Source organism: Coccidioides immitis, assembly GCF_000149335.2.
Source record: "Coccidioides immitis RS genomic scaffold supercont3.4, whole genome shotgun sequence".
In the NCBI taxonomy this organism is placed as follows: Eukaryota; Fungi; Ascomycota; class Eurotiomycetes; order Onygenales; family Onygenaceae; genus Coccidioides; species Coccidioides immitis.
The window spans coordinates 3,652,897-3,679,668 of NW_004504311.1; the positions used below are offsets into that span (position 1 = coordinate 3,652,897).

Here is a 26,772-nt window from a genome sequence, read left to right on the forward strand (position 1 = left end):
TGGGCTCAATTCAGGGCGAACGTTGGCGAGTTGAGCTTGGCGATCAAAGCCAAAACGCCCAGCGTCTGAAGTACATAGTCAACCAACTAGCACGTTAGCCAACCAGGCAACGGCGGTTGTTAGCGCCTGTTACTCTGTACCATGGATCCCGTTTACCACCGAAAAAGCTTGTGCCCGAGACTTTGACATGGGATGAAACCAGTGTGCAACGGTCAAATCTCTCTGCGCATGAAAAAATTCCCACAAGACAAACAATTGACCGATCCAGGTTTTTTCCTTTTGAATACCAGTACACACCTCAAGGATAGCATCAATGGAGAGCCATACAGACCAGCCCGCTCCCCCAGCAGCGAGCACAAAACCGAATCGCAAGCCCAGAAATCGCAAGAAGAACAAGCAAAACAAACCTCCCCAAGATTCCGCGCCTTGCGATGCCACACAGTTCTACGCCACCGATGTAAAAGACCAGAGCCCCGAACCTACGACCGTTCCGCCTCCCGATACGCCGTCTACCGCACCGCCTGCCTATACATCTACTCCCGCCCCGGCTTCTGTTCCTGCCTCGCTCCCGTCCGAGTCCGTGCACGGGAATAGAGTCCCCTCTCCGACGACTCGATCGAATGCTTCCTTTGAATCTGCTGATTCCACAGGCCGTCGACGGCGGAAGCCGCGCGGGGGGCGAAAACGGCGGAGTAAAGCGCTTATGGTGCAGGATGAAGGATGGGCGGAGGAAATGGACAGGCAAGAGCGCGGAGAGCAGCCGTCTGTAGAAGGTAGCGGGAAGAGGAGGCTTGGGAACGAGCAGGAGGGTGGTGACGGTGATGGTGAGGGTGAGGGGGTGGTGCAGAGGGATTTGAGTGAGGATTTGTTTGGCAAGGATGCGTTGGAATACCAGGAGCAGGAGATGGATCAGACGAATGGGGTTGTTGTTACTGGAGGTGTGGAGAGTCGACGGGAATTTCCGATGGACGAAAAGGAAGAAGAAGAGGAGGAGGAGCAGCAGGAGGAGGAGGATGAAAGAAAGCAACAGCGGCCGTCGATATCCAAAGAAAAAAAGCCGTTTGAAACCGGGTTGAAGGCATTCAGTATTCGCAAAGCGTCCTCATCCAAGGATCATAAACCTATCAGTATCAAGACTGTTGGCGGTGCGCCCGAGAGCGTTTCAACCGCCAAAAAGAAGGCCAAGAAGGAGAAGAGAAAAGAGAAAAAGAAGGCTAAGCAGCGAGCCACCGGAGCTGAGGGCGAGGCGTTGCCGACTGAAACAGCCGAGGTCGAAGACGAGGACGAAGAGAATCCTGCCACGCAAGAACCGTCATCGGGGGAGAGAGAAGTGCGCATAAAGCTTGATCTAAACCTCGAGATAGAGGTGCTGTTACGGACGAAGATTAAGGGAGAGATTATGATTACGTTCTTGTAAGACGCCCTTGTGTCTTTTTACCATTTCCTAGTCGTTGCTTTGTACGCCAATCTTTTGAAGCAAACACGATATTTGCATGCTCCATTTCTAGTTTGATATTGCGAAGAGCACTACTGAGCAGCAAGCTAGGCAATGAGTTGGATGCCCGCACGGATCATGACCTGATGCGCTCCGGAGTGCGTGATATATGATTTTAAGGATGAAAACGAAGCGACATGCCCTTATATGCAAATGGATTTTCTGCTTTTCCTCTTTGATTTTTACGGTGCTCGGAGTCGGGATCACTCTCAAAAAATTGTATGGGGTTGTTGGAGCTTTGTTTGGTCGGCATAAATAGTGAAAATATTTCTCTTTTCTCTTGAGAATAATTATACTAGTATCTGATCGAGTTAAAATCAAAGCAAGAGGGATGCTTCAGAGACGATAACGCGCATTTCTAATTCTATTTTCATCTTCTCTCCCATGATTTGGTAGTTAGTTATCATCACTTATAAATCCATGGCATCTACTGAGTGTCTACAGAGTACGACGTTCCAAAGTCCAATAATCACAGGTATGTTTTTCGTTTCCCTCCCCAAGCCACCATAGCCATCAATTTATAGCTTCAAGCTAGTACGGAGTAGATATAACTACTCAGGGAATGTACCGGTACTTTCAATATGACGCAATGCGAGGGATGCACATAGAGTTAACTTCGACAACAGGAAACCCAATTTCAGCCCACCATCACAATTTCATGATATCCACGGTTCAACATGTGGGCGATCCCGCCTGACGTCTTGTTTTAGGCGTGACGTCAAAGTCCGGGAATCAGGTATCAGGCGAGCAGCAGGATATCAGTCTGGGGTATGCGGTTGACCATGCATAAACCTGGGTGGACGGTCTGGATAAATAGATTGGTTTGACGAAACTGTGCCTCTGATATGAGCGACTGAAGTCATAGGAACAATTGACCCAATTAACCCCCCGAATAACTTTTTGTCGACATTAGTTTTCCTCAGTGCTTATTCAAACATGGCCGAACTCGAGACCACCAAGCAGACCGCACCGGAGCAGAAAACGGGACAGAAGCCAGAGCAAGAAGCTGAAAAGCAGCAACAAGCTGAGAATGACAAGAAACTCGCGGGTAGGATGGCCGATTGCATCCAACAATCGCTCGACAAAATCCAGCCTATCTTGAATATGATCACAGGCGTGCGTTCTCGCTCCTCACCGGACCACAAGTTATTCTGGCTTCTAGACTAGATTGTTAAAACGTGCAATTCCCACCCTTATAGGCCATCGAAACCGAAGAACGAAAGCCCGAAGCAGAGCGCAACGAGGAGAAGCTCGTCGACACCATCAAGCCTCTCCTCGAGCAGGGCGGACAGATCCTCCAAGAAGCCAACGGCGCCATCCGCGCTCTTGACCCTGACGGACGGATTGCAGCTAACGCGAAGCACAAGACTGCAGCACGAGAGGCATCGCCGGAGGAGCACCGGTTGGCAGAGTTACTGAAGGAGTTGACAAGTCATGTTAGCCAGACGATTGACGGGGCGAAAAAGAAGGTTGCTGGTATGCCGCATGCAAAGAAGGAGTTGAATCCACTGTGGGGGCTGTTGGCCGGTGAGTGATGCTGAAAATAGACATTGTGCGGTATTATCAGATAGTTGGGCCGGAAAGGTGCTAATTTGGGATCTCCTTTCGAATTATAGAGCCATTGGGGCAGATTCTCGCTGCTGTTGGACTGCTGCTTAGCGGTGTTTTGGGGCTTGTTGGACGATTGGTAAGTTGTTTCCGGTGTCCTGTCTGATTGAGATTTTTTTTTTTTTTTTTTTTTTTTTTTTTTTTTTGTTTCTTTTTTTAAGATCTTGTTAGCTGATTATTCTTGCAGCTCAATGCCCTTGGTCTGGGCGGTCTGGTCGACGGCCTTCTCGGTAGCCTGGGTCTCAAAAACGTCTTAGAAGGCCTAGGGCTGGGATCGCTCACGGAGGCGTTGACGGGCAAGTAAATTGACTTTTGCGCAATATCTCAGGTATCAGTTGCCAATTTTTTTTTTTTTTTTTTTTTTTTTTTTTTTTTTTTTTTTTTTGCCATTCAGCTTGTTTGCTCTCCTAGGCATTCTGATTTCATGTGAAATGTCTTCAATGGATAACTGTGTTCTGGTGTACCTTTGAAAGTGCTCTACTGGGGCTTTAGGCTCCAGTCAATTTAAAGCCTGTAAAATATGGCACAACGATGTGTAGATCGCTCATGATTGACGGACTCTGTGAGTACCTGCTCCTCAAACCTTAGATACATGTCAGGAAAGCCGCCAGGTAGAAACCTCCCACTCCTTCGAAAATACAGTAGAATGTAACACAAAGCTTGCCTGTTGGCAAGCTTAGAAAGTTTTTTGTTTCGAGAAAAAAAAAAAAAAAAAAAGGAAAAAAAAGAAAAAGAAAGAAAAGGCCACATCTATTCACAAAACTCTGTATCTGTTGATCCCTGAAGACAAAGAGCACTGCTCAGCGATGCATCTTTGTGATACGGTTTGGAGATGCGCTTATTAGATGAGAGCAGCCAAGACGGCAACGAGACCTAGTCCGAGAGCTAAAGAAGCGCCTTCCACACGTACGGCAGCATTATCCGTCTGCTGCGGGGGCTCAGAGGGTGTGGTGACGGTTGCATTGTTTCCTGCTGTCGAGCTGGGCCAGGAGCCGGAGCCGGTTGCGCTGGTGGGGTTGGTGACGCGTGGGGTGGTCGAAGGGGTTGTCGGCTCGGGCTCTTCGGTTGGCTGGGGCGGGACATAGGAAGTGACGGTATTTGTGGTCGTGGATGTGGATGTGGTGCTGGTCGTGCTGGTGGTCGTGGGCTCTTCGGTGGAGGATTGCTCCTGGTGGATGAGGGTGCGAGTCACGGCGGACATGCAATCTTCGAGCTTCATGTTGTTTGGGCAGCAGCCGGCATCAGAGCAGTAGGATCCCGCAGGGCAGAAAGCTGGTCCAAGTCAGCCGACTGGGTCCTTCAGGCCTCTAGGTGGTTGTGGGCGCGGATCAAGACGATAATACTCACTTCCATTCTCGCAGCAAGTTTCTCCCGCGCTGGGGTTAAAGCACATGTTCGGTTTCACGCAGGTCTTGTACCCCGGGCCGCACGACTTCTCGCAGTCTGGCTCCTCGACCTCCTTGCACTGGGTGGTGCGTCGTGTCAGGGGGTTGTTTTGCTGGTGGGACGCGGCGCCAAATTCCAGCGCGCGGGAGGCAGCGACCAGGCCGGCCAGGAGAAGAGCGGGCTTGAACAACATCGTGAAAGAAAGTAGGCTGTTATAAGGATCGACGGCTTCAGGAACGAAACGAATGACAGCAGCAGTGAAATCCCCTATCAAAGGAGCGGACGTAAATTCGCGGAATTTACAAAGAACAAGCTTGTAGAGAGATCGACCGGCGGGAAGAAGAGAAAGAGAGAGAGACGAGAGGAGAGAGAGAGGAGAGTATTAATAGGGCGGCATTTTCAGATCTGCTCTTTCGCCCTCAAATAAATTAAGAATTTAGATTGCGGAAAAAAAAGGTGTCAGGCCCACCAATCGGGCGGGAGAAAAAGAGGCAAACTGGCGCTTCCACGTTGCGGCCATGCTAATAGCAACAGTGATAAGCACACCGCCCTGGCAATCAGGGCTTTCCAGGACTTTCCAAGGATTGGGGCCGGCTGCTGTGATTGCTGCTGTTGCTGCGCAGTCAAGGTGAACCGTTTGTGAGCACCGTCTCAGCCATGCTCGGCGGTCGTTGGGGTCGCGATCCAGGGCATTTTTGTCCATCCCACGACCATCGCCGAACATACATATATATAGAGTCAGTTGGGCGGCGTGACAAACCGCTGCTATGTATTTCCAACTGTGGCCCAGACCCCTGGTTCGTCGTCAGAGAGTTCAAACTTTCAGTGCCTGAAACGAAACGTGCCGGGATGCGCTCTTGGCTGTCGGGCGGTTGACTCACTGCGGCCACGACACACCTGCAAGGGCGGGGGAGCAGATCGAATCATCAAGAGCGCGTTCTCCGGTGGATAGGGTTTCGAACAACCACTCGAGATTCATGGCATACGATTTCTTTCTGTGGTGGATGCGAAATGCTCACACCGCAGTATCAAATCATGATGTTGGCTTCAGAGACACAGGCGAAGGCACCCTTTGAAAGCGCGCTAACTCGTTAACTCCGTAACCATACTCACAGAGTTAACTAAACAACTAATGGACGACATAATAACAGGCTGACGAGCTTGTCTGGTCTTGCAGCTACAAGCTCCAGATGACCGTCACGCAACGCTTGACGGCACTTTGAATTCATTTTGTTGCCTTAGCTAGTTATATAGATGGCAATTGCGCCAAGTTGAGTCATTCGTTGAGGATCGGGGACTGCTTTGGGAATGGCGATATCTCGCCTCCGACCTCCTTTCTCCAGGTTCCCCCAGTCGTCCGGCTGGCTATAAGAGGCCTGCACTCCCTTGAAGATGAGCGCCTTCAAGCTGCAACAAGAGCATTGATTTGGGTACAGCTGCTGCTGCTGCTGTTCATCCATCCTCAGGAACACAACCACTCCTCTCAAGCAAAGGTGCTTTTCAGGATTCATCTAACCGATTGACCCCCTCCTCCCTCTTGTTGTTTGCTCTTTTTTTTTTTTTTTTTTTTCCAACATTGAGGATGGAAACTACTCGAAGCCACTCTAAAGATGGCGGCCCTATGGACACCAGTTTTCCTGCGTTTCTGCATGAGGACCCATTTCTCTACATGAGCCCAGAGCAGTTTGAACACTACATCTCCAAGCTCCTTCCAGGCCCAACTAGAGCCGATTCCCAGCAGGAAGCAACGGAGGCTCCAGAGGTCAACCAGCATCACCCTACGAAACCAACCACGCAGAATGACGCCGATACCAGCGGAGATACATTCATCGATGCGCTGGACAAGACAATAGCTCGACATAAACGGATCGATTCCGCGGAACTCGCCCCAAATAACCGCGCTCTCACAGACAACTTTGGCGTAACTTTTGCTTCGACGGAGTCGTCTTTGGTTGATCTGTTCCATAGCCTGGATGGAGAGTGGACAGAAACTAAACAAAAGGAACTCGAGTCTCTATTGGATTCTTCGTGGAAGGAAGATTCGCTGGCATGTCTGAAAATTATCTGGAATGCCCGCAGCATCCATCTTGGAAAAGGCAATCGACACATCTTCTACATCGCTATGGGCTGGCTAAAGGAAAACCACCCACGGACCCTCTTGGCCAATCTGCAATGGCTGTTCCGTCCCGTCATCGAAAAGAACGCCAAGCCCTCCACAGATAGGGAGACAGCGACAGTGGGAAAAGTCGGCTCCACACTCGACGACTACGACGTTGTCCATGGCGTGTCTCATGGTTACTGGAAGGACCTTTTGAACCTTCTTGCTCTCTCCGCCAGTGGACGCCTGGACATGAGTGATCCTCGCAAGCTGCTTCAAACTAGGTTCTCCGTTGGATTTCGTCTGCGGAAGCGAAAGGTGCAGAAGGAGAAACCGAGTGGATGGCACGAATTGTCGTCGGAAGAAAAGATCAAGAGATCCTTAGAACGAGATCAGAATGTCAGCAGAGAAGCAAAAGAGCGCCGGCACGCTGGAGAGAACGAGCGCCACCAGCGAATTATGGAACGGCTGTCAAACGACCCGTTCCACCGGGCACTGCACATGACCGTAGCACGCCTATTTTCCGAAAAGCTCCAGAAGGATATAGAACTGCTTCGAACTGGAACAAAAGAACAGCAAAAGGAACTTTCCCTCTGCGGGAAATGGGCTCCGTCATTGCAAAAGTTTCACGACAAGCACACCCGCATAGCGACGACGATTGCGGAGATTTTGTTTCCGCGGGACAAGGTTGCCCAGCCGGACGACAATCGAGAAATGTACCTGAAACGGGCGCGCGAGCAGTACCGCTTCTGGACTACGTCCAAGTTGCGCAAGGCTCTACAGTGTGTCGAGTGCGATATCTCTGCAAACACGCTCTCCAATATCAATTACGGTCGCGTTCCATCTCTCGCCATGGACCAGTACAAGAAACTTTTCATTAAGAAAGACGGCGAGCGATTCGGACAATATGTTGTCAAAGTAGCGGAGGGAAAGGCGAAAATATCAGGAGCAATTCTTGCGCCGGGTCCGTTGGTATTACAGGCTAAAAAATATTCTTCTGCTGAAGATTCCATCAAGCAAAGTGTGGTTAACCTGCAGTGGAGGACCTTAGTCCAACGTATCAAGGACTGTGGTTCATTGACTCACTCCATCGCAGTTTCCGATGTGAGCGGATCAATGTTGCAAAGGACCGACGACGGGAAATGTACTCTGATGGATACCGCAATTGGTCTGGGCCTCATCGTTTCAGAGACCACAGAGCCCCCTTTCGGCGGAAAGGTGATAACCTTTTCTAGAGACCCGCAGGTATTGAATATCGGGGGCGCAAATGATCCGCGCACATTTTCAGAGCAAGTCACTGCCTTACAACACTCTGAGTGGGGATTCAATACCGATTTCCTGAAGGTGTTCAAACTCATTCTGGACATCGCCGTGACGAGTAAGGTCAAGTCAGAAGATATGGTCAAGAGGCTTTTTGTTTTCAGCGACATGCAGTTTGACGCTGCCAGATATTCATCTGACAATTGGGATACTCACCATCAAATTATTACAAAGGACTTCGCTGCTGCCGGATATGAGCCACCGGAGCTGGTTTATTGGAATCTGAATGGTTCTGATATTCACAATGTTCCTGTTACAAAAGACATGCCTGGTACTGCTCTTGTGAGCGGGAATAGTCAGGCAATGCTGAAAGTATTCTTGGAGACTGGTTCAATGGATGGCCAAGAGGAAGAAGAGGGGGTAAAAGAGCAGATTACTCAAGAAGAGGCTAAGGAGGATGAAGATTGGGATGTAGTGAAGAAAGAGAAGAACATGATGACTCCGTATTCACTCATGATGAAGGCAATTGGGAACAAAGCATTTGATATGCTGACTGTGGTTGACTAACTCAGTGTTTTCTCTTGGTTCCGTTAAAAAAATTCTGTACAGAGTAGTTAGTGCATGAAAACAGGTTTCCGGAACATTGTCTAATGGAGGAAAACTGAAATAAGGGTTTTGGATTTGGGAGCTAGCTTGGGGCCACTGACCTTTTGATTGCGGTTTTTCCCAACTCTGTGTGTTGCGGCGTCTCAAGGCAACTTGTATGTACGTACTGGAAGCTCTGGATCATGATGTTTCTGGATTAACTAGCACCTCGCGCCCGATGCTTTATCTTCACCCTTCATCTCTGTTCTCCACCAGTCACCCTTTGCCCTCCTGCTGTGTCAAGCTTACACAATGGGCTGTGTTATCTTGCACCCTCTCTAGATGACTGGCTCTGGTACAGAAGAGAAGATCTGACTCTGCTTTTCATTTTAATATTTTTTCTTTCTGTTTACTCCTTCATCATCTCTCTCTTCTCTTCTTGTTCTTTCTGTGGTGTGCTGCAATCTGTATTGATCGATTCTGCTCTGTCCTGCTCTCTCCTCTCTTGAAAAGACTTATCATACCTTATTTAACTACCCATTCAAGCTTGATGCAACATGGGCCAGGGAGATCAGATGGCCGAGACAGCCATTCTACTTCCTCATACAAATTTTTAAATTCCTGAAATATCACTACGTCTGCAACTTTAAAATAAGCTTAACTTTACTACACCTAAGTCTGATTCTACTCCTGAATTGGAGTTGGTACTGGGCCATAGCCTATGCTGGACTTGTGTTTCTGGAGATTGGATCAAAGGTTGAAGCTAAAGTCTAACTTAGAGCTTAACTTAGTTACTGAATGCCAGTTGCAACTCGAAGCTGGGAAAGAGATCAAAGAAGATCCGAGCCAAGAAGCTGGAGGCTTGTTTACTAACTACATAGAGACCAGTGTCCCAACACAAATGTAAGTAATTACAGCTGCCAACGTACGTAAAACCGGCCTTGCTCCGTTAACTAGTTCCGACCTTCCCATGGTCGCCCGTCGACTCCGACAACGCAAACTTCAATACTCCGTACTCCGTATACCCCATGGTGGGTAATATCACATGGATTTCTGTGGCAGCGTCTCCCAGCCCTTACACATTATTCGACCCAGCTGTAGAAAAGAGCTCCTTTGATGCGCATACAGACGCACATTCTCATCAATCGTCCTTATCCTTGGCTCAGGGGAGGAAATTCCAAGGATGGTTGGTGGTGACTATTGGTACATAAGTACTCCGTAGTTAGTTACATGTTTGAGACACGGTACTTATTGACAGGTTAAATTGTTGACAGGCAACATTGTCTCACTTTTCTCTCTCTCTCTCTTCTCTCTCTCTCTCTCTCTCTTTTGATCATATTCCCTCCACATTTTGCATTGATACTCTCATCCTGTTGACAGCCCATAACTACACCACTCTCGTAACCTGTTGACTCGTTTCTAGCGACTTCTGCATGCAAGGCGCGCTACACACATCGTAGGATTCAGTAAGGGGATTGCCACGGACGTGGAGCGTGATCAATGTCGTGAACTTTCCCGCTTCAGGCTTGGGTTGTGTCTGCCTCTCCAGAGACGTATTTATGGGTGTTGGGGATGCGATCACCGGTCTGGAGCTTCCAGCATCAATGGATGGAGTCGACGGACGCAAAAAATAGAGCACATGTCGGCACTTCCTCGCGCCGTCTCCGGTGGCTTGCACATCAAAGCGGTCCCAACGGGATGTCACGGAATATGGAAAAAAACACGATGGCTGCTTCTTGTATACCCTGGGGATAGGTCATTTTACCCTGTGGCCGCATATTTTCGTCAAGAAATTCGAGCTTGGTAACCCGCAAATCCGCTCTCCTCCTCCTACTACTACTAACGCAGTATATGTACGGAGTACCACTCTCAAAATGACTACTTAACTTATCCACACCGGATTCTTGCGTACATAATTAAGTGAACCTTGCATCATCCGAGAGATCAGACGGAGGACAGGAGAAAAGAAGTACCCCGTACGGAGTACAGATGAGCATGTGCAAACGTGCAGCAATGTACCCTCGCATTGGTCGGGTTGTATCACCCGCGCCATCGCTCCAAATTTCTGCCCTGAACATCGACCTGAGACAATCCTTTTGATTGGAGAGCTTTGTTGTTCCCTCTCACTGCGGGGCACAGACAGGGGCAGGACCTCCGCCACCTTGCGGGTGTTTGGGCCCCCCTGTCGCCCCGAGCAGATCCGCAGGCCCGCAAACAACACGCCAGTTTTATCAAACTCGCTCTTGTCCTCGTTGACCTCGCAAAACATGCAGCACCATCGGCGCTGTGGCTTACTTGGCTAGACTCGGGGCCGCCGAAACATCAAGCCGCACACCGCTAAACTGGACTTCAATTGGTCTCACCAACATTGAAGCCAATCTTAAATACCTGTTGACAGGTGCTCCCAAATTTCACTCCCAGGAAGATACCCAGTTCCCTGATGCTGAGGGACGAACAAACAACAGCGACATACGACACTACGTGCGAGTACTCCGTACCTCATTCTTTCCGTCTGATGCTGAGCATCCATCATCATCATCATCATCTGTCTGGGATTTGAAGTCAATCTTCAGCTGCTCCGCTGCAGCTACTATTGAGCTATGGCGTCGGCTGTGTCATGGAAAAATCGTGTGTGGTCTCGGAGAGAAATCGAGGGATTGATAGCAGATGGGAGAAAGATAATCATATTTGGCGATCAGGTACTGAAGGCCGACGCGTGGATACCATATCACCCAGGCGGGAATAAATCAATATTGCACATGGTCGGTCGGGATGCGACGGACGAAATAACGGCGTTGCACTCAGATGAAGCACAGGCACATATGCAGAAGTATGTGATAGGAAGAGTACACGGAAGATGGGAAAATTTCTTGCCTCCGATACAGGGAGGAACATTCAGAACGCTGGTATCGAAGCACGTCGACGACGAAGCGCTGTATGCTGAAGATGATGCCAGCTCATCTGGAGAATCGACACCACCATCACCGGTCTTCGATACTGAAGAGACAGGGAAAGAAGTTTATCTGAAACGTGCAGGCAACGATACGCCTATTTCTCGAGCTTCATCCATATCCTCATCGGAGCCGGAGCTGGGGCCACTCAGATCTGCGGAAGCATCAACAGCCCACGCGATATCATCAGATCTTTCAAAATATCCTCGTCTTGATAAACGGTCACAAGACGAGGTCGTCTCAAAGTACCGCCAGCTCGATGAAAAATTGCGATCCGAAGGACTCTACCAGTGCCCATATGTCTCCTACGCTGTCGAATTTGTCCGATACTCGATTCTTTTCGTTCTCTTCTTGACATTTCTTCACTATTCCTATTACACTCTTTCGGCCGTTTTCCTCGGGTTACTCTGGCACCTGCTTGCATTCACCGTTCACGACGCCGGTCATTTAAGCATAACACATGGATTCCACACGGACAGCTGCATCGGGATTTTCGTTGCAGATTTCCTTGGTGGTCTTTCAGTCGGTTGGTGGAAGCGGAATCACAACGTGCATCACATAGCAACCAACTCGCCCGAGCACGATCCGGACATCCAGCACGTGCCATTTTTCGCCATCTCTCCTCGATTCTTTACTTCTCTGCGCTCGAGCTACTACGACCGGGATATGAAATTCGATGCTATAGCACGGTTTTTTGTTAAGCACCAGCATTACCTCTACTATCCCATACTTTTAATGGGTCGTTTCAACCTGTACCGCCTAGCATGGTCATACCTACTAGATCCGGCGCAAGCACCCCGCAAAGGCTCAGCATGGTGGCATCGCTATCTTGAAATGACCGGCCAGGTGTTTTTCTGGTACTGGTTCGGCTACCGGACGCTATACCTCTCGATCCCGACGTGGTCGTCCCGCATCGCGTTTCTGCTCATCTCGCACATGGTCACCGCCCCGTTGCATGTACAACTCACGCTCAGTCACTTCGCCATGTCAAGCGCCGATGTGGGCATCCACGAGTCGTTTGCTCAGAAGATGGTGCGGACGACGATGGATGTCGATTGCCCGCCCTGGTTGGACTTTGTGCATGGCGGTCTCCAATTCCAAGTCGTGCACCATTTGTTCCCTCGTCTCCCGAGACATAACTTGCGCCGGGCGCAGAAGTACGTGAAGGAGTTCTGCGACGACGTCGGAATTCCGTACGTAATATTTGGTTTTACGCAGGGGAACAAGGAAGTGATTAGCAGACTGGGCGAGGTCGCCAGACAATTGAGGGTGTTGGACGAATGCAGAAAAGTTGCTGCGAAGAATTTGATTGAGGGTCGCCACGGTCATTAACACATATCTTTTTTTTTTTTTTTTTTTTTTTTTTTTTCTCTCTCTCTCTCTTTCTCTATCTTCTTTTAGTATATAGCAAAAAAATAAAAAAAGGCTGTTGAGGATCATATATTTTCTCAGGAAAGCCGAAAACACCCTACATGATTTCAGGCATTTCTCAGCGGAAAACACTAGACCAATTTCGCCGATGTCAGAGGGTGCTGGTAAGGCTATTCGCGGTGCGCGCGAGGCTGGACGCGCACCTGATGAAAATTCTGCAGTACTGATGGAGTTAGGCATCATTGTTTGTGATGGAAAGCTGCTGACTAACTAAATTGAAGGCACCTCGCGAATTGAAAAGAATGAAAGGCGCAAAGATGTCTCCTGGGCTGCAGTTGCAGCTCATGCAGCACCCGCAGTCAAGCAGCTAACCCACACGCTCCCTGCGAGAAATCATGGTATCCCGGCGTGACGACTGTCCAGCCTTCCCCCCGGCCGGGTGACTCCTGCGGCTATCGTGAAGCAGGGCCAACGAAGCTATTATAAACCATACAGAGGGAAATATTGTGGCAGCTAGGGCCCTTCCCCAGTGGGGGGATCTTATTCTTACCACGGCTTCAGCAATGGGGAGAGTAAGGCCTGGATACAACAGTCTCTCTTCATTGTACTGGTTAAGAGTGCCCCGCTGGACGCGGTTAACTAGCGGGACCAAACAGCAGCTATTGAGGATATCTACAAGCAGAATCGCGCAATTCGCCCAGCAGTCAAAACTGTCAAGACGGTCAAGAGCCAATACCGATACGGGTGAGCCAAAATTTATATCGTATAACATGATTGTCAAACCTTTACACTAATATTATACACTTTAAAAGTCGTGAAGTATTTTATTATTCTCTAATCTGATCATGATGAGTTTTCAACGGCTTTTTAGCTGTCGCGGTTGTCCAGTACTCCGTGAAGAAGACCGATGCCTACACTCAATGCCAGAGAGAATGCCGTGCAGCACGAAAGGGGAGGATATTGGACGTACAAGCAACCGAGAATGACGCGACAGGAAGCGACAAGCGGAGCCAGCAGAGACCCTGGAACCCGGGTCAGAATGTGGGCAGAGACGATGCCCCAGTTGTTACAGAACTTGCAGACAGAGCTGAACAAATATAGGCGGGAGAACAAGGAGGAGACTAGACATGTATGCCGTTGGACCTGACCTTGTCTGGACTGTTGCCGAGGGTCACTGGGTGTAACCACGGCGGCTTCTTTTCCCTTCGTCATAATGATGATGTTGCGATATCTAGCCTTTGGTGGCGACTTCAAGGCGTTTGCCATTGTCGCCAGTATCCCCGAACATGGGGTTCCGTTCTTCTCTTATCCCAAGTGTGGTACTGGAGATGTTAACCCTCGGTTCGCTTTGTACGGAGTACTGATGTTGGCATTTCGATGATTCCGCCGATCCCTACCACACTGTTCCGTGCCGAGCTGCTTATGGCGATACGGACGGCCGCGGCCTGCGTTGCTGTTGTTCTATCGGCAGTTGTCTGTGTTCGTTTCTCCCACGATGCAAGTGCAAATGGGTCAATAGTTTCGTGGCTCTCGATAGGTATATTTTTCAGTACATAGTCTGCTTGCTCATCTAGTCCTCCAGGGTTTGAAATGTTCGCGTGTTCGCTCTCTTCGTCTTTCCCGTTTGCCTTTACCGTGAGCATCCTCACACGGTGTCAAATCTATAACGCGCGCCACATCCATAAGTGTCTTTTTCCTTTCACTGACTTCAGCAACTCCGAATCTCATAACGCTCCAATCTCCTTTGCTAGGTCCAAAATCTCCTCAATGAGAGGATTCACATCAGCACTTTTTAGCGGCACCCGATGCGCGCCATTCCACTCCACAACCCGAGCGCTGTCGACGCTGCAGTAGTTCTCGAGGAGCTCACGGTGTAAATGAAGACCTGGATCTGCCAACCCATGGACATGTATGGTGGGTAGTTTGAGGACGTGTTCCTCTCCCATGATATCCCCCAACTCCGGAGGCCCCGACAAACCAGTCTGTGACAGGTTGCTCAACATAGAAGACCTGAAAACATCCGGATCAAGGGACACTATCGGTGCTCGCCCGGCCATCAGCACAGCGAACTTCCAGTCAGACCCAGCTTTCGCCCGCCCCAGTTTCTCGGCTCGGACTTGTTGTCGGAAAATCAAGCTTGCAGCCAGCTTCGCGCCTTGACTGAAACCCAGCAATCCCACCCATGGACCCGTTGCACCCGATCTATCGTCCTCTATCATGGCGGTCTTTATCGAGTTGTTGATAGCTTCAATTCCCGCTCTATCCTCGACCTCATCGTGCTCCGGGAGCCATCGCTTGAACGGGCCATAGTCAGCGTAAACCGAGACGACGTCCGGCCCCGGCATTGAATCGAACGGCGCTTCAGCATAGACAAATCGGAAGTAGGGCTCTAGCATGCGCGAGACCACACGGCATTGCGACTTGAAAATGCGTGCGTTGGTCCCGCCACCGTGTAAGCAGAGAATACGTGGGAGGTGGAGGGTATTCCTGTGGTATTCCTGGTTCCTTGCGTCCATGATATGTGGAAAACCTAAATCGTTTCGGGAAGACTTTTTAGGCTGGGTGAGGTACAGGATTGAGGCTTCGATGCTTTTGAGGTCGTGGGTAATTTCCCCAACTTCGAAGACGGTGCAGAGGGGCAGAGACTGAATTGAGGTATACTACTTATAGCGTCGGCGTATTGGCGGCGGGGAGGGCTTTGCCAAAATACTATACAATGCAACTCCACCCGCTGGTCGCGATATTTGACCGGCGTGCCCTTCGCCCGGCAAAGCTGAGGGTACCGTCCTCGCTGTACCATCGCGTAGCAGCCGTGGCGGGTCTTGCGATGCCCGGATCTCTAAGGTAACTACGTGCAAGGATCAAGATCAGCTCTCCAACAGTGCCGAGGAATGCGAGCTTGATTCAATTGGTAGGTCCACCCAACAACTAACACATTCAACTGCATAGCCTCTTTACTGTACTCATATCGACCCCTGGTCTGAACAAGCGGCGCATTCCCTAGGTTCGTATATGCGCTCGGAATTTTCGGCAGCGCGGCTGATAAATTTACATTCGCTCTGCGTCACTGCCCCACTACTAGGAGCCCGTGTAGCTGATGATAAGACTTCGGCTGGACAGATCATACGGTACACGGTAGTGTCTGTTGGAATTCCAGGGAGGAAAACGTTAACAAGACTTGCGAAGGAGTGCCAGCGAGTCCGGCTGACAGCAATCCTCGTATTGCCCGGCACCGAAGCCAACCCTCCCGTACGCGGCTGATGTCAAGGCTAGACGTTCATCGATCTTTTCCAGAATGATTCGCCAATGATCTATGCTAGGCCCGGATCCAGGGGACCAAAGTCATCGCCTGCCTTGAGCACGCCGGGTATCGCTGCCGCTGTCCATCTAGCTTCTCGAAGCACAGAGGTCGTTTCACCCCGCGGCCTAGTTTGTGAATTCTTGGAGTGCAGTTTGCCGTCCGCCACGCCCGAGCCTTGAATCCGCTGCACGCCCGCTTCAGGCTGAATGACAAGCAAGGTCTGAAAACCACGCCCATCTCGAGCGCTTTCGCTTTTGGCGATTCGCTGGAAGCCCGTTTACTCATATATGATCACCTTTATCATCTGTCGCTGTAAACTCCCTGGGGAACTTTGCTCCTGTTCGTTCCCAAAGGTAGCTTTTTGCCGTAAGGCTCGAATAACCCCTGAGGTTAAAGCCATGCTTTTGCAGCAGGTTCGGCCAATTTGATCGCAGAAGAGGTCTAGCTGTGATCAGCCCAGCTACTTTGCAGCGATGCAATTGAACGATGCAAAGCACCGGCTTCCCTCAAGTTTCTTGGTGTCAGCCCGACATACGAGTGACGACATAATCAATCAAAGTGCAACTTTGTTCACTACCCAAGATACACTTATCGTAATAAGCACGGCCCTCGAAACGATCCCCATATATATTCGTCCGCGATGGCTGAAGTCTTCGGCGTGGCCGCCAGCGCTTTTGCTGTTGCTGAGCTATCTGCCAAGGTGATCAAAGTCTGCGCATAATAAACGAAAGGTGTCACGAAGCCAAGGGAGGATGTTGGGCGGCTAAAGAAGGGGCCAACATCCTAGGCGATGTAGCAGAGAGCATGCAGCATTCGTTGGGTAAATCCTCACGATCACGACCAATACTTCGCTACCAATGGGGAACTGCAATCCATCTTGGACAAGAGTCAAATGCTTGTTGAAGAACTTCAGGCAAAATTGGACCCTGGCAAAAGAAAAACTGCTTTGAGCAAGTTCGCCATCCCGCGTGTTAATATGGCTGTGCAAAAAGCCAAGATATTTAAGAGACTCTGGTGAACCCAGGTCGCTCGACACAGGCCATTTTAACTAAGATAGCACCCATAGACTTCGCCACCCGCGCACAATCCTACTTTTTCAACGAAACACACAATATCTCAACCTTGAAAATGAGCTCTCAACGTGAGGTTGCCATTGGCATTGCTATTAGAGATTTTGAAAATAGTACAATATCTTCTGTTAAAACTGTGGCTGCAGCATACAACATCCCAAGGTCTACCCTTTGCTCTCGCCTGGATGGTCGAACAAATCCGCGCATCAGTGACTTACAGCACTAGTGACTGAGTCCTCCAAATGAATGGAGATACTATAATTTGGGCAAGGACTGGGTAACTGGCTTTGACAACTCAATCCTAAGGTCACTTCTTGCATTGGCAAGCGGATTGATACTAGAAGAATTGAGGGAACCTAGTCTGAGCAAATCCCAGCAATTTTGCAACCTATTCAATGAGACCCAAAGCCGCTTCAACATCCCTACAGAGAATATATGGAATATGGATGGTCATAGCAGTCATATAGCCATTGAATTTCTTTGGCTCTGCAAGCAGAATGATGTCCAGCTAGTCTTCTTGCCTTGTCATTCATCCTGTTTGCTGCAACCATTAGAGCTTGCTGTTCTTTTCATCTATGAAAGCTCATTATCGCTCTGCTATTGCGGAATTGAGTTATCTAGATGATGCAGCTCCAGTCAAGAAGAAATGCTTTATCAAGGTCTATTCTCAGGCATGTATAAAGGCTTTAGAACCGTGAGTGATTAGGAATGGATGGAAAGCTGTTGGATTAGCCCCATGGAACCCTATTAAATGATTGGATCCTCTCAGATCCGAATGCAACGTCCAACAAGCCCCCAAAACACACCTCTACATCCTAAGGTCCTAGACCCCCCCGCCAGATATATAATTCTTGGAGAAACTGGGTAGAGAGGTAAATTGGATCAAGCCCAGAGAGCTTTCTTACAGAAGACTACCAAGCTGATTGGAGAACTGAATCCTCAACAAGCTGCTCAGCTGGCTGTTGTTCATAAGCTTAGCAGTCAAGCAGATGCCTTTCGGCATTCAAAAATCAGGAAACAGGTTCAATTGGATCCAGATTCCCAATTTGCCAACATTGAAAAGATCGGACAGGCTATGGAGGAGGCTGCGGCTTTAAAGGCTAGATTACAGCAATGCCAGTCAGAGACTGAACCTGAAAAAACAGAAGTAGCAACAGCTTTAGAAGCTGGATTACAAGCACGCATAATAGAATGGTACGCCTACTAGAATTCATTGAGATATTATTGTTTTCTAGAAGGACGGTTGATTGCAATAGGGATAGCGAACTCTGTCTAGGGGCGCTATCTTATTTGCAACGCAGATTGATCAGACGTGAATTAACCGTTGGCGCCAAAGAGACTGCTCTAACCATATGGGCAAACAGGGTTACGTTACTCGACATGGACTATACGATGGCGCTTGCGAAGCTCCCTTATTGCGGAGGGAGCTATATACGATTCTCACGCCAACGAGCACAATCTAGAGTGTATTTCTGATACTCAGAGCGAAGTCTTGCGAGAGATCTCCAAATGGGCTGTAGAGCCCGATACGAAGTTTGTTTATTGGTTGGATGGCATGGCGGGGACTGAAAAGTCAATAATATCATGGATACTATCAAGTAGGTTTTCTGAGACTGGTGCCCTTGGGGCTACGTTCTTCTTTAAGGGGAGGGAAGGCGACCCTAGTTCTACTCGCTGATATATGCGCTTTTAGCAGCAATAGCGGCCGCCAGCGCAGCTAATGAGACGCTCTGCATAATATCAAAGATAGACACCTCGGCCGCAGCTTGCTGAACGAGCATATTTCGGAGCTCAACTGCAACAAGAGAGTCGATCCCATACTGTGCCGGCTTGTTGGCCAAGTCGATATCGTCGAGAGGGATCATGAAGATGTCTGAGATCTTCTCCGCAATAGCTACGCCAACATGGTCGACAGCTTGTTCCAGTGACTTGGCCGTGGCGAGCTTGCTGGCGAGTGAGTTGGAGCTTCCTGTCGGGTTCGTTCCCCCTGCACTGTCGGTCTCACGGGGCTTAAGGGCAGCAAACCGCATATCGCGCCCGAGCTGGGACTCGCCCTTGGCATCCCAATGGGAGCCTGGGCGAGAGTCTAGCCCGACCACAACCTGCGGATCATACGGATGGAGAATGGTGGTACCGAGTATCGAGAGGACCTGCTCCTCGTTGATGGGCGAGTAACCCACTCTCTGCAAGTGACCCAACACACCTGTATTGGCAGCGACGCCGATGCCCTTGACGGCTCCAAGGTTGATAGAGACGCCAGGCAGACCTTGCGACACCCGCCAGCGAGCCAATGCATCTTGGTACGACCCTCCCGCAGCGTAGTTGGCCTGGCTGGCATTACCGGCGACAGCAACAGCTGAAGAGAGCATCACGAAGAAGTCCAGAGAGTCTGTCTGCGCGAACTGGGTGTGTAGGTTCCATGTGCCATGGACTTTAGGGTGGATGGCGGTTTGGTAATCAACAAGCGTCATTCGCTCCAGGAGTGTATCCTGGGCAGTTATTAGTAACGACAGACGTATGCCTTCAACAGTTGTGCGACTTACCTTCAGAACCATTGCTCCTTGTATGACACCGCGAATAGGTGGCAGACCGTCTTCTTGACATTGGCGCAGAGAATCTGCAAGGCCACTTCCGCTTGAGACATTACAGCTCACAGCCTTGACCCGACAGCCCACCTGGCTGAGTTCGTCGACGAGAGCAGCAGCTTGCTCACTCCGGCCCGCACTCCTTGATAAGATGATGACATTCTTGGCCCCTTGATCGGCCATCCAACGCGCAATAGAGCAACCAATACCACCCACACCACCAACCAGGAGGTAGGACGCATCCGGCGAGAACTTTGGAGTCAGCGATCGTTGCAGCATCGGGACCGTGACGTCTGATCCAATAGACAACACGGCTTTGCCGACGTGGCTCTCTGTCTGCAGATGACAGAACGCTTCTGAAACGTCCCTCATGGGGTAAGATGTGAGGGGATGGACCGGCGAAAGCTTGTGCTCTCCAACGAGCTGGGTGATTTCGACCATGGCGCGATGCAACTGACGCGGATTGTGTTGGGCCAGAGCAAGCAGCGAAAACGATGAGAAGGACGCAGAGTGATTGAAGGGCCGCATCGCCAGATAGCTATTGGCATCAAGATCGCGTTGGCCGATTTCGACAAGATGACCAAACGGTGCGAGTACATTGAAACTCTCTTGGAGAAGTGATCCAGATAGGGAGTTGAGGACAACGTCGATGCCGCGGCCATGGGTAGCGCTAAGCACGCCTGCCCCAAACGACGTATCTCGACTGCTGAAGAGGTGATCTTCCGGGATACCATATCTGTGTATCATCAACTCGCGTTTCTCAGGAGTCCCGACAGTAACAAAGACCTCCGCGCCTACATGACGCGCTATCATGATAGCCGCCTGTCCCACACTTCCTGCAGCCGCATGGATGAGAACTGTCTGCTCGCGCTGCAGGTGCGCAAGGCCTGTAAGGCAGATATACGCGGTACAGTAAGCCATAGGGAGAGAAGCAGCCTCCTCAAAGCTAAGGCCCGGAAGCATCTGCATGATACTTGTCCAGGGCGTGCGCGCGATGCTGCCAAACTGTCCGCGCGGCAGCAGACCGAAGACGTTATCACCGATGGCATAGCCTTGCGCGGCGGCTTCAGTGCCCACGCGGGTGATGATGCCAGCGCACTCGAGCCCCATGAACTCGTCCCGTAGCTGGCCGGTGGCGACCATGACATCGCGCGCGTTGATGCCGTAGGCACGAGGCTCGATCTCGACCATTTCAGGAGACAGCTCACAGGTATCGGAAAGGGACGCATCTTCCGCAAAAGAGAGAGTGTCAAGTCGGCCGGGAACACCAATGTGCATGCTCAAAGCTCGGTCTGCTTGGCGTAGCGGCACCAGTGTGACGGCGTCTGTGGCTGCAGCATCGGCGGGTGAGACAAGACGATTGCGGGACGTATCGTTGAGGACACGAGGTATCTTAAACACGCCGTCTCGCATGGCGTACTCAAACTCGCCCAGTGAGGAACCGTCGAAACCCACTTTCAACACTTGCACAATTGCTTGAACATCATCCTCCGACCAGGGAGATGCAGAGGGGTCGAGATCCAGCGTGACATACGACCGACCAAGATACTCGCTCCTTGCGGTGCGAAGGAATCCTGCCGCAAGACCGAGGTCTGGCTTTTCACAGTCGACGGAGCCGCCACGCGTCACCCAAAGCAGGCCTTTGCACTTGGTGGTCATAGCTTTAATGGCTTCAAAGACCGTGGCGTCCATGTCCCGGAGAATGGGCTGGTTGATTTCGCCCAGGAAGACGCAGATCTTGCCAGTATATGATGCTGCCGAAGCAGACTCGAGAACGTATACGTCGGGCAGAGGGGAAGGAGCCGTGTCAGGCTCCAATGTGGAGATGAAATGCCGCAGGCCCTCAAGCCATTGTGGTGGAGGACCGCCTGTCTTGTTACTGGTGACGAGGATGATATCGGCGGAGCGAGGCGGCCGGGCCGAATCAATCGGCGGCACTACTGATATAATCGCGCCGGTCTGCTGTGCAGTCTCGCCTTTGTAGTCAGATACGGCAACGTCGACGCCGCTGAAGCCCGCATCTTTGAGAAGCTGATCCCACGAGACAACCTCCAAGGATGGATTTGGATCATTACCCTTGGCATCCCACCACTCGGGGAGGAGACCAAGCACAAGCTGTCTATCAAGCTCGTAGCGAGGCGCCTGGACCATCAACAGCTTACCACCCGGCTTTATGAGGGCCTGCACGTTTGCCAAAGTTTGGGTCGACGGTTGCACGATCCCAGATGCAATCACAACGTCGTAGCTGCCCAGCTCGAATCCCTGCGAAGATGGCTCTTTGGCAACGTCGAGCGTGTCGAACAGAAGGATATCACCCCACGCGGCTAGCTCCTGTTCGGCGTGCTTAAAGTCGTCATCCGAGGTGTTGGTAAAGTGATACAAAGAGCCAAGCGGACCTAGTGCTTCTAGCATGGCGCGTGTCGTGACGTCTACTCGGGCGCCAATCTCGAGGACCCGTGCACGAGGCTGCTTGTGTACGATTTGGCGGAGCAGTGCGGCTCCTTGCGAAGCGCCATCATCGTGGTTTGAGGACCACCTCTCGAGGAGGTCACCTTGGTCCATGAGATCTTGGGGCGCCCTCTGGCTGCGGAGGATGGCCGCTAGACATGGGCCCACGCGGCACAACATCTCGCCCCTGGGGCTCGCTTCTGCCACGCGCGGGGTGAGAAGTGCTCGATCTGGCCGTATAGCATCTGGCGTGGCAAACTGCAGTGTGTCCTTCATCCAGGCGTAGAATGCGCGGTAATGGCCCTGAAGCTTATCCGCTTCGAGTGGAGAGATGTCGGCTACAGCATCTTCGATAAAATAGAGGGAAAGTCTTCGGAGGTTCTCATCTTCACCCGTGTGCAAGGCGACGCCTGAGTGAAGATTCAACCCAAGATCGCTCTCCCAAGCCACTCTGGCACAGAGTCCTCCTTGCAAAGACTGTGTCCCATTCCCACCCAGCGAGCGTAGCTGAAGCCCATGCACCTCAACCACAGGTCTGTCTTGGTCAACAAGTACAACACCCGCCCTTATGCCTTGTACATCTGCATAGTCGAGTTTCGTATGACATTGGAACGCCTGGCCTGCCTCACGGTTGATTTTACTCGAGACCCAGAGTCGTTCGATCGACTGGAAAACTCGAGGGCTCTCTTGGTGGAAAGCAGCGCCGGGAAGAGCGGTAAAGGCGGCTTGCGCGACGGCGTCGAGCGTGGCAGGGTGGATGATGTGGTTGCGAGGAAGGTCGTTGGGCACAGATGTATCAGGCACAGTGATGGTGCTTGTTGATCGAAGCTCTTTCTTCGACTGGTGGATGTCGCTAATGTTCCTGAACGTCAGACCGTACTTGATGCCGAGCGATTCCAGGGTACTCCACATATCAATGGCATCGATCAGTCGTGCATGTTGTATTTCTTGGTCCAAAGAGGAGACGCCGTTTTGAACGTTGTTGAACTCAACCATAACAAGACCCTGTGCATGTCGCATCCATCTGTTCTCTGAAGTAATGGAAAGGACCTCGAACTTCTTCCAGCCTCTCAAGCCAACGGCCTTGTCACTGACCGGACGGAGAGCTGTTTGAATTTCAATGCCTTCAGCGGTATCTGGAATGACGAGTGCCTGCTGCACGCTCATGTCTCGAATCTGGTAACCAGATATCTCACGGCCCTCCTGTTCTTCGGCGATGGCCAGCTGTTGCGTGGCGGCCTCGATAGCCAAGCAGATAAACCCACAGCCGGGATAGAGCATCTTGGACTGGATGACGTGGTCTTGAACCCAAGGTGACTCGGTAGCACGTAGGATGTGTCTCCACACCGGTGCTTCAGGGTTGGTTCCCGGGACCAGCGAGCCGAGGAGCTCGTGTGGACGATGATCCCTCTGGCGAAGGCCCAGATTGAACCGCGGTTCAAGCCAGTGTCTTGTTTGATGGTTCCAGGGATACGACGGGAGGTCAGTCAAGACGCGCACGTCCTGGCTCTTCCCTTGGGGGAAGTTGACGGCTTCGATGTCGAGCGGATAGCCTTCCCTGAGCAAGTTCGACGCCAGTGTCTGGAGGCACTCGACCGCGTGAGCGTGCCGCACGAGACTACCATAGTACGGCAGCCGGATTCCCTCAAAGTCCTCCAGGGTGAGAATCTCCTGAATGGGGCCTCCGAGAGCGGTGTGTGGGCCAATCTCGACAATGATATCGACGCTCTGGCTAGCTGCGTCGGCAGACAAGTCGCCATGGACCATCTCGATGAATGCGTCAACGAACTGGACGGGCTGCATTAGACTGCCGACCCAGTGTTCCGGGTCGGCGATTGCTCCGGTGCTGGTCATGCGGTAGCCAGTGACGGGGGATGCAAAAGCGATGGATCCTAGACACTTAGTCTTTGGTTCTTCCTTCGGCATCTTGCGGAGCGCCTGGCGGTAGTTCTCCGCAACGGGCTCCATGTGGTGGGAGTGGTACGCAGTGTCTACTCGAAGCCGGCGAGCAAACAGGTCCTCGGCTTTGAGCAACGTCTCGAGTTCCTCGATTGCCGCAATGTCGCCCGCCACCGTCGTGCTAGACGGGCTGTTGATGCAGGCCACCACAGCTCGAGCATCGCAAGTAAGCCGCTCTAGATATTTTTCCACGTCCACATGACCAAGGCCAACCGCCAGCATGCCGCCCTTGATAGGCCCATCCAGGTTCATTTCGGCGGCTAGTCTGCTCCTATAGTACGCGATCCCCATGGCGAGGCGGAGGCTGATAGCGCCTACCGTATATGCTGCTGCAATCTCTCCGCTGGAGTGGCTTGTTACAGCTGACGGTGTAACTCCCCAGCTCTCCAATAACCGGACCAGCGAGATCTGCACCGCGGCACAGATGGGGATGCTAAAGGCCGTCTGGTTGACTTTGCTTGTTTTGGCATCACGGCCAAGCTCCTCCATTAGCGACCAGTCGGCGCCAAGGTCTCGCAGAAAGCCATCGGCTTCCTCGAGAGACGCTTTGAACACAGGGTAGGTTGTGATTAATTCTCTACCCATGGCGTACCATTGCGCTCCTTGGCCGGTGAAGACCATGCCGATACGTGGGCGTTGGGAGGGGCGCGACGGTCTAAACTTGGGCGTTTCCAGTATCTTAGCGACGCCGTCAAGACCTTGAGTTATGGGGACGGGGTATGCCGCCACCCAGGGGAACATGGTGCGACGCTGGCCCAAAGTGTAGACCAAGTTCTGAAGAAGAGTCTCAGTGTCCTGTGGACCATGTTGTTCCTTCTGACGAAGAAAGTCCGCGAGTCTGGCGACCATGTTCTCGTGCGCATGCTCGTCTTTGGCGCTGACGAGCAGAAGCTTATACCTGTCGCCAGCGGTCCCAGCGGCATGGGCGCCAACACCATTGGTGTTTCCATTAACCTCGTCATTGACGTTCCCATTGACAGAGCGGTTCTGTGAGCATCCGTTGGCATCTTCCATAATGATGTGGGCGTTGGAGCCTCCGTAGCCGAAGTTGTTCACCGACGCTCGCATCGTCTGGCCAGGAGCCACTGGCCACTTCTCCAACTCGGTAACCACCTTGAGTCGCCAGTCATCCAAGGCCAGCTGCGGATTGGGCTTCTCGAAGTTGATCGAGGGTGGAAGCACACCTTTCTCCATAGCCAGCACGACCTTAATAACACTAGCCAGTCCGCTCGTAGCCTCGGTATGGCCAATGTTCGTCTTGACGGAGCCAATGCGTAGCGCCTCCTCCTCCCTCCGTCTATGACTCTGAAAGACGGACGCGATAGCACCCGCCTCGATTGGATCACCAGTGGCAGTACCCGTGCCGTGGGCCTCAAAATACTGCGTCTGGAGCGGTTCAAGGCCAGCTTTGGCATAGCAGCCCCGCATGAGAGCTTCTTGAGCTGCCTGGCTGGGCGACGTGAGGCTTTCAGTTTTGCCATCTTGATTCAGGACCGACTCCCGGATGATGGCACGGATTGGGTCGCCGGCCGCGAGCGCATCCTCGAGGCGCTTGATAACGATGGTGGCCACACCCTCCCCGCGTCCGTAGCCGTTGGCACGTTCATCAAAGGCGAAGCATTTACCGTCAGGTGAGAGAAAGCTGAACGGGCGTTAGTGGCATCATGAACCCTGAGGAGAACATGCATGCTTACCCGAAGGACCCCAAGGCTTTAAAATTGTCGGGGTTCAATAGCACGTTGGCGCCGCCCACGATACTCATCTCACTCCCTCTGCTTCTTAAGTTCTCCACTGCTTGGTGAAGAGCCACAAGCGTCGTTGAGCATCCAGTATCAATCGTCATGCTGGCCCCTCGAAGATCAAAAAAGTGGGATATGCGGTTGGATGCCATGGCAGAGCCAATGCCTGTGATAAAGGATCTCGGCAGGTTATCCTCATCACGGATCAAGGCATCCCTGTAGTCATGAAAGAATGTGCCAGCAAAGACAGAGGTGTTGGATCCTGCAACTTGTGATAGTGGAAGGCCGGCTTTGCATGATAGCCACGTTAGCGAGTGATCAGGAAAGGAGGAAGTTAAGGCAGAAGCTCTATGACTTGAAAGTTAAAAGAAGGGGGCGGCGGGAAAGCGCACCATTCTCTAGTGCCTCGTAAACCGACTCTAATTGAAGCCGGAATTGAGGATCTAACGTCTATACACATCTCGTTTCAGTCAGATTTCACTTTGGGGGTGCTGAGATCGTGCTCTTACTGAGGCAGTCTCTGCAGAAAAGTTAAAGAAGGCAGCGTCAAATAGCGCTAAATCCTCCTCCAAAAAGTGCCCGCCGCGGATGTGTGACTACGCCATCCATTAGCCTTGAGAAACTGTTTGAGGAACCTATGAGGCACTTACAGTGCTCAGCTTCTCGCGGCTTGGATGATAGGCCCCCTTGGGATTGAATCGTGACGACGGAATCTCGCTCCATGCACTCCGACCTTCTTCGAGCAACGTCCAAAGCTTTGCTGGACTTGTTGCATCCCCTGCAAACTTGCAACTCAGTCCGATTATGGCAATTGGCTCACTCCCCATGTTGGAAGAAGTTGACAAGGAAATTGGCATGTAAGTGAAGACATAGGTCCTTTATCCTCAGATGGTATTTTTTTTATAGTATGTTCGTC

General features: G+C 51.4%; 10 protein-coding genes across 10 annotated transcripts; 6 read left to right on the plus strand and 4 right to left on the minus strand.

Annotated features, from left to right (window-relative positions):
* Window positions 1-313: 313 nt before the first annotated feature.
* Window positions 314-1,553, plus strand: CIMG_05558 (uncharacterized protein; the record flags this gene model as incomplete). The annotated part of the gene is made up of 2 exons (XM_001246116.2): window positions 314-1,413; window positions 1,547-1,553. 2 exons carry the CDS (start codon window positions 314-316, stop codon window positions 1,551-1,553), a joined length of 1,107 nt encoding a protein of 368 aa, XP_001246117.2.
* Window positions 1,554-3,650: 2,097 nt separating this feature from the next.
* On the minus strand, window positions 3,651-4,780 carry CIMG_05560 (prp 5 CRoW domain-containing protein). Its single transcript, XM_001246118.2, has 2 exons — window positions 4,451-4,780; window positions 3,651-4,375 (listed from the first exon to the last, which is right to left on the minus strand). The coding sequence occupies exons 1-2, from the start codon at window positions 4,680-4,682 to the stop codon at window positions 3,945-3,947; spliced, it is 663 nt and encodes a 220-aa protein (XP_001246119.2). The 5' UTR covers window positions 4,683-4,780; the 3' UTR covers window positions 3,651-3,944.
* Window positions 4,781-6,071: 1,291 nt separating this feature from the next.
* On the plus strand, window positions 6,072-8,649 carry CIMG_05561 (uncharacterized protein; the record flags this gene model as incomplete). Its single annotated transcript, XM_001246119.2, has 1 exon — window positions 6,072-8,649. The coding sequence occupies one exon, from the start codon at window positions 6,072-6,074 to the stop codon at window positions 8,412-8,414; it is 2,343 nt and encodes a 780-aa protein (XP_001246120.2). The 3' UTR covers window positions 8,415-8,649.
* Window positions 8,650-9,819: 1,170 nt separating this feature from the next.
* On the minus strand, window positions 9,820-10,801 carry CIMG_05562 (uncharacterized protein; the record flags this gene model as incomplete). The annotated part of the gene is made up of 3 exons (XM_001246120.2): window positions 9,820-10,177; window positions 10,406-10,731; window positions 10,796-10,801. 3 exons carry the CDS (start codon window positions 10,799-10,801, stop codon window positions 9,820-9,822), a joined length of 690 nt encoding a protein of 229 aa, XP_001246121.2.
* A 231-nt stretch (window positions 10,802-11,032) lies between these two features.
* CIMG_05563 (fatty acid desaturase) lies at window positions 11,033-12,715 on the plus strand (the record flags this gene model as incomplete). The annotated part of the gene is made up of 1 exon (XM_001246121.1): window positions 11,033-12,715. One exon carries the CDS (start codon window positions 11,033-11,035, stop codon window positions 12,713-12,715), a length of 1,683 nt encoding a protein of 560 aa, XP_001246122.1.
* A 602-nt stretch (window positions 12,716-13,317) lies between these two features.
* On the plus strand, window positions 13,318-13,938 carry CIMG_05564 (uncharacterized protein; the record flags this gene model as incomplete). The annotated part of the gene is made up of 3 exons (XM_001246122.1): window positions 13,318-13,498; window positions 13,626-13,787; window positions 13,856-13,938. 3 exons carry the CDS (start codon window positions 13,318-13,320, stop codon window positions 13,936-13,938), a joined length of 426 nt encoding a protein of 141 aa, XP_001246123.1.
* Window positions 13,939-14,478: 540 nt separating this feature from the next.
* On the minus strand, window positions 14,479-15,554 carry CIMG_05565 (citrinin biosynthesis oxidoreductase CtnB; the record flags this gene model as incomplete). Its single annotated transcript, XM_001246123.2, has 2 exons — window positions 14,479-15,399; window positions 15,465-15,554. The coding sequence occupies 2 exons, from the start codon at window positions 15,552-15,554 to the stop codon at window positions 14,479-14,481; spliced, it is 1,011 nt and encodes a 336-aa protein (XP_001246124.2).
* A 212-nt stretch (window positions 15,555-15,766) lies between these two features.
* CIMG_13475 (uncharacterized protein) lies at window positions 15,767-16,234 on the plus strand (the record flags this gene model as incomplete). The annotated part of the gene is made up of 2 exons (XM_004446192.1): window positions 15,767-15,973; window positions 16,028-16,234. 2 exons carry the CDS (start codon window positions 15,767-15,769, stop codon window positions 16,232-16,234), a joined length of 414 nt encoding a protein of 137 aa, XP_004446249.1.
* A 1,966-nt stretch (window positions 16,235-18,200) lies between these two features.
* Window positions 18,201-18,601, plus strand: CIMG_05568 (uncharacterized protein; the record flags this gene model as incomplete). The annotated part of the gene is made up of 2 exons (XM_001246126.2): window positions 18,201-18,319; window positions 18,382-18,601. The coding sequence occupies 2 exons, from the start codon at window positions 18,201-18,203 to the stop codon at window positions 18,599-18,601; spliced, it is 339 nt and encodes a 112-aa protein (XP_001246127.2).
* A 191-nt stretch (window positions 18,602-18,792) lies between these two features.
* Window positions 18,793-26,683, minus strand: CIMG_05569 (type I polyketide synthase; the record flags this gene model as incomplete). Its single annotated transcript, XM_001246127.2, has 5 exons — window positions 18,793-25,759; window positions 25,812-26,145; window positions 26,249-26,306; window positions 26,366-26,452; window positions 26,507-26,683. The coding sequence occupies 5 exons, from the start codon at window positions 26,681-26,683 to the stop codon at window positions 18,793-18,795; spliced, it is 7,623 nt and encodes a 2,540-aa protein (XP_001246128.2).
* Window positions 26,684-26,772: the final 89 nt, after the last annotated feature.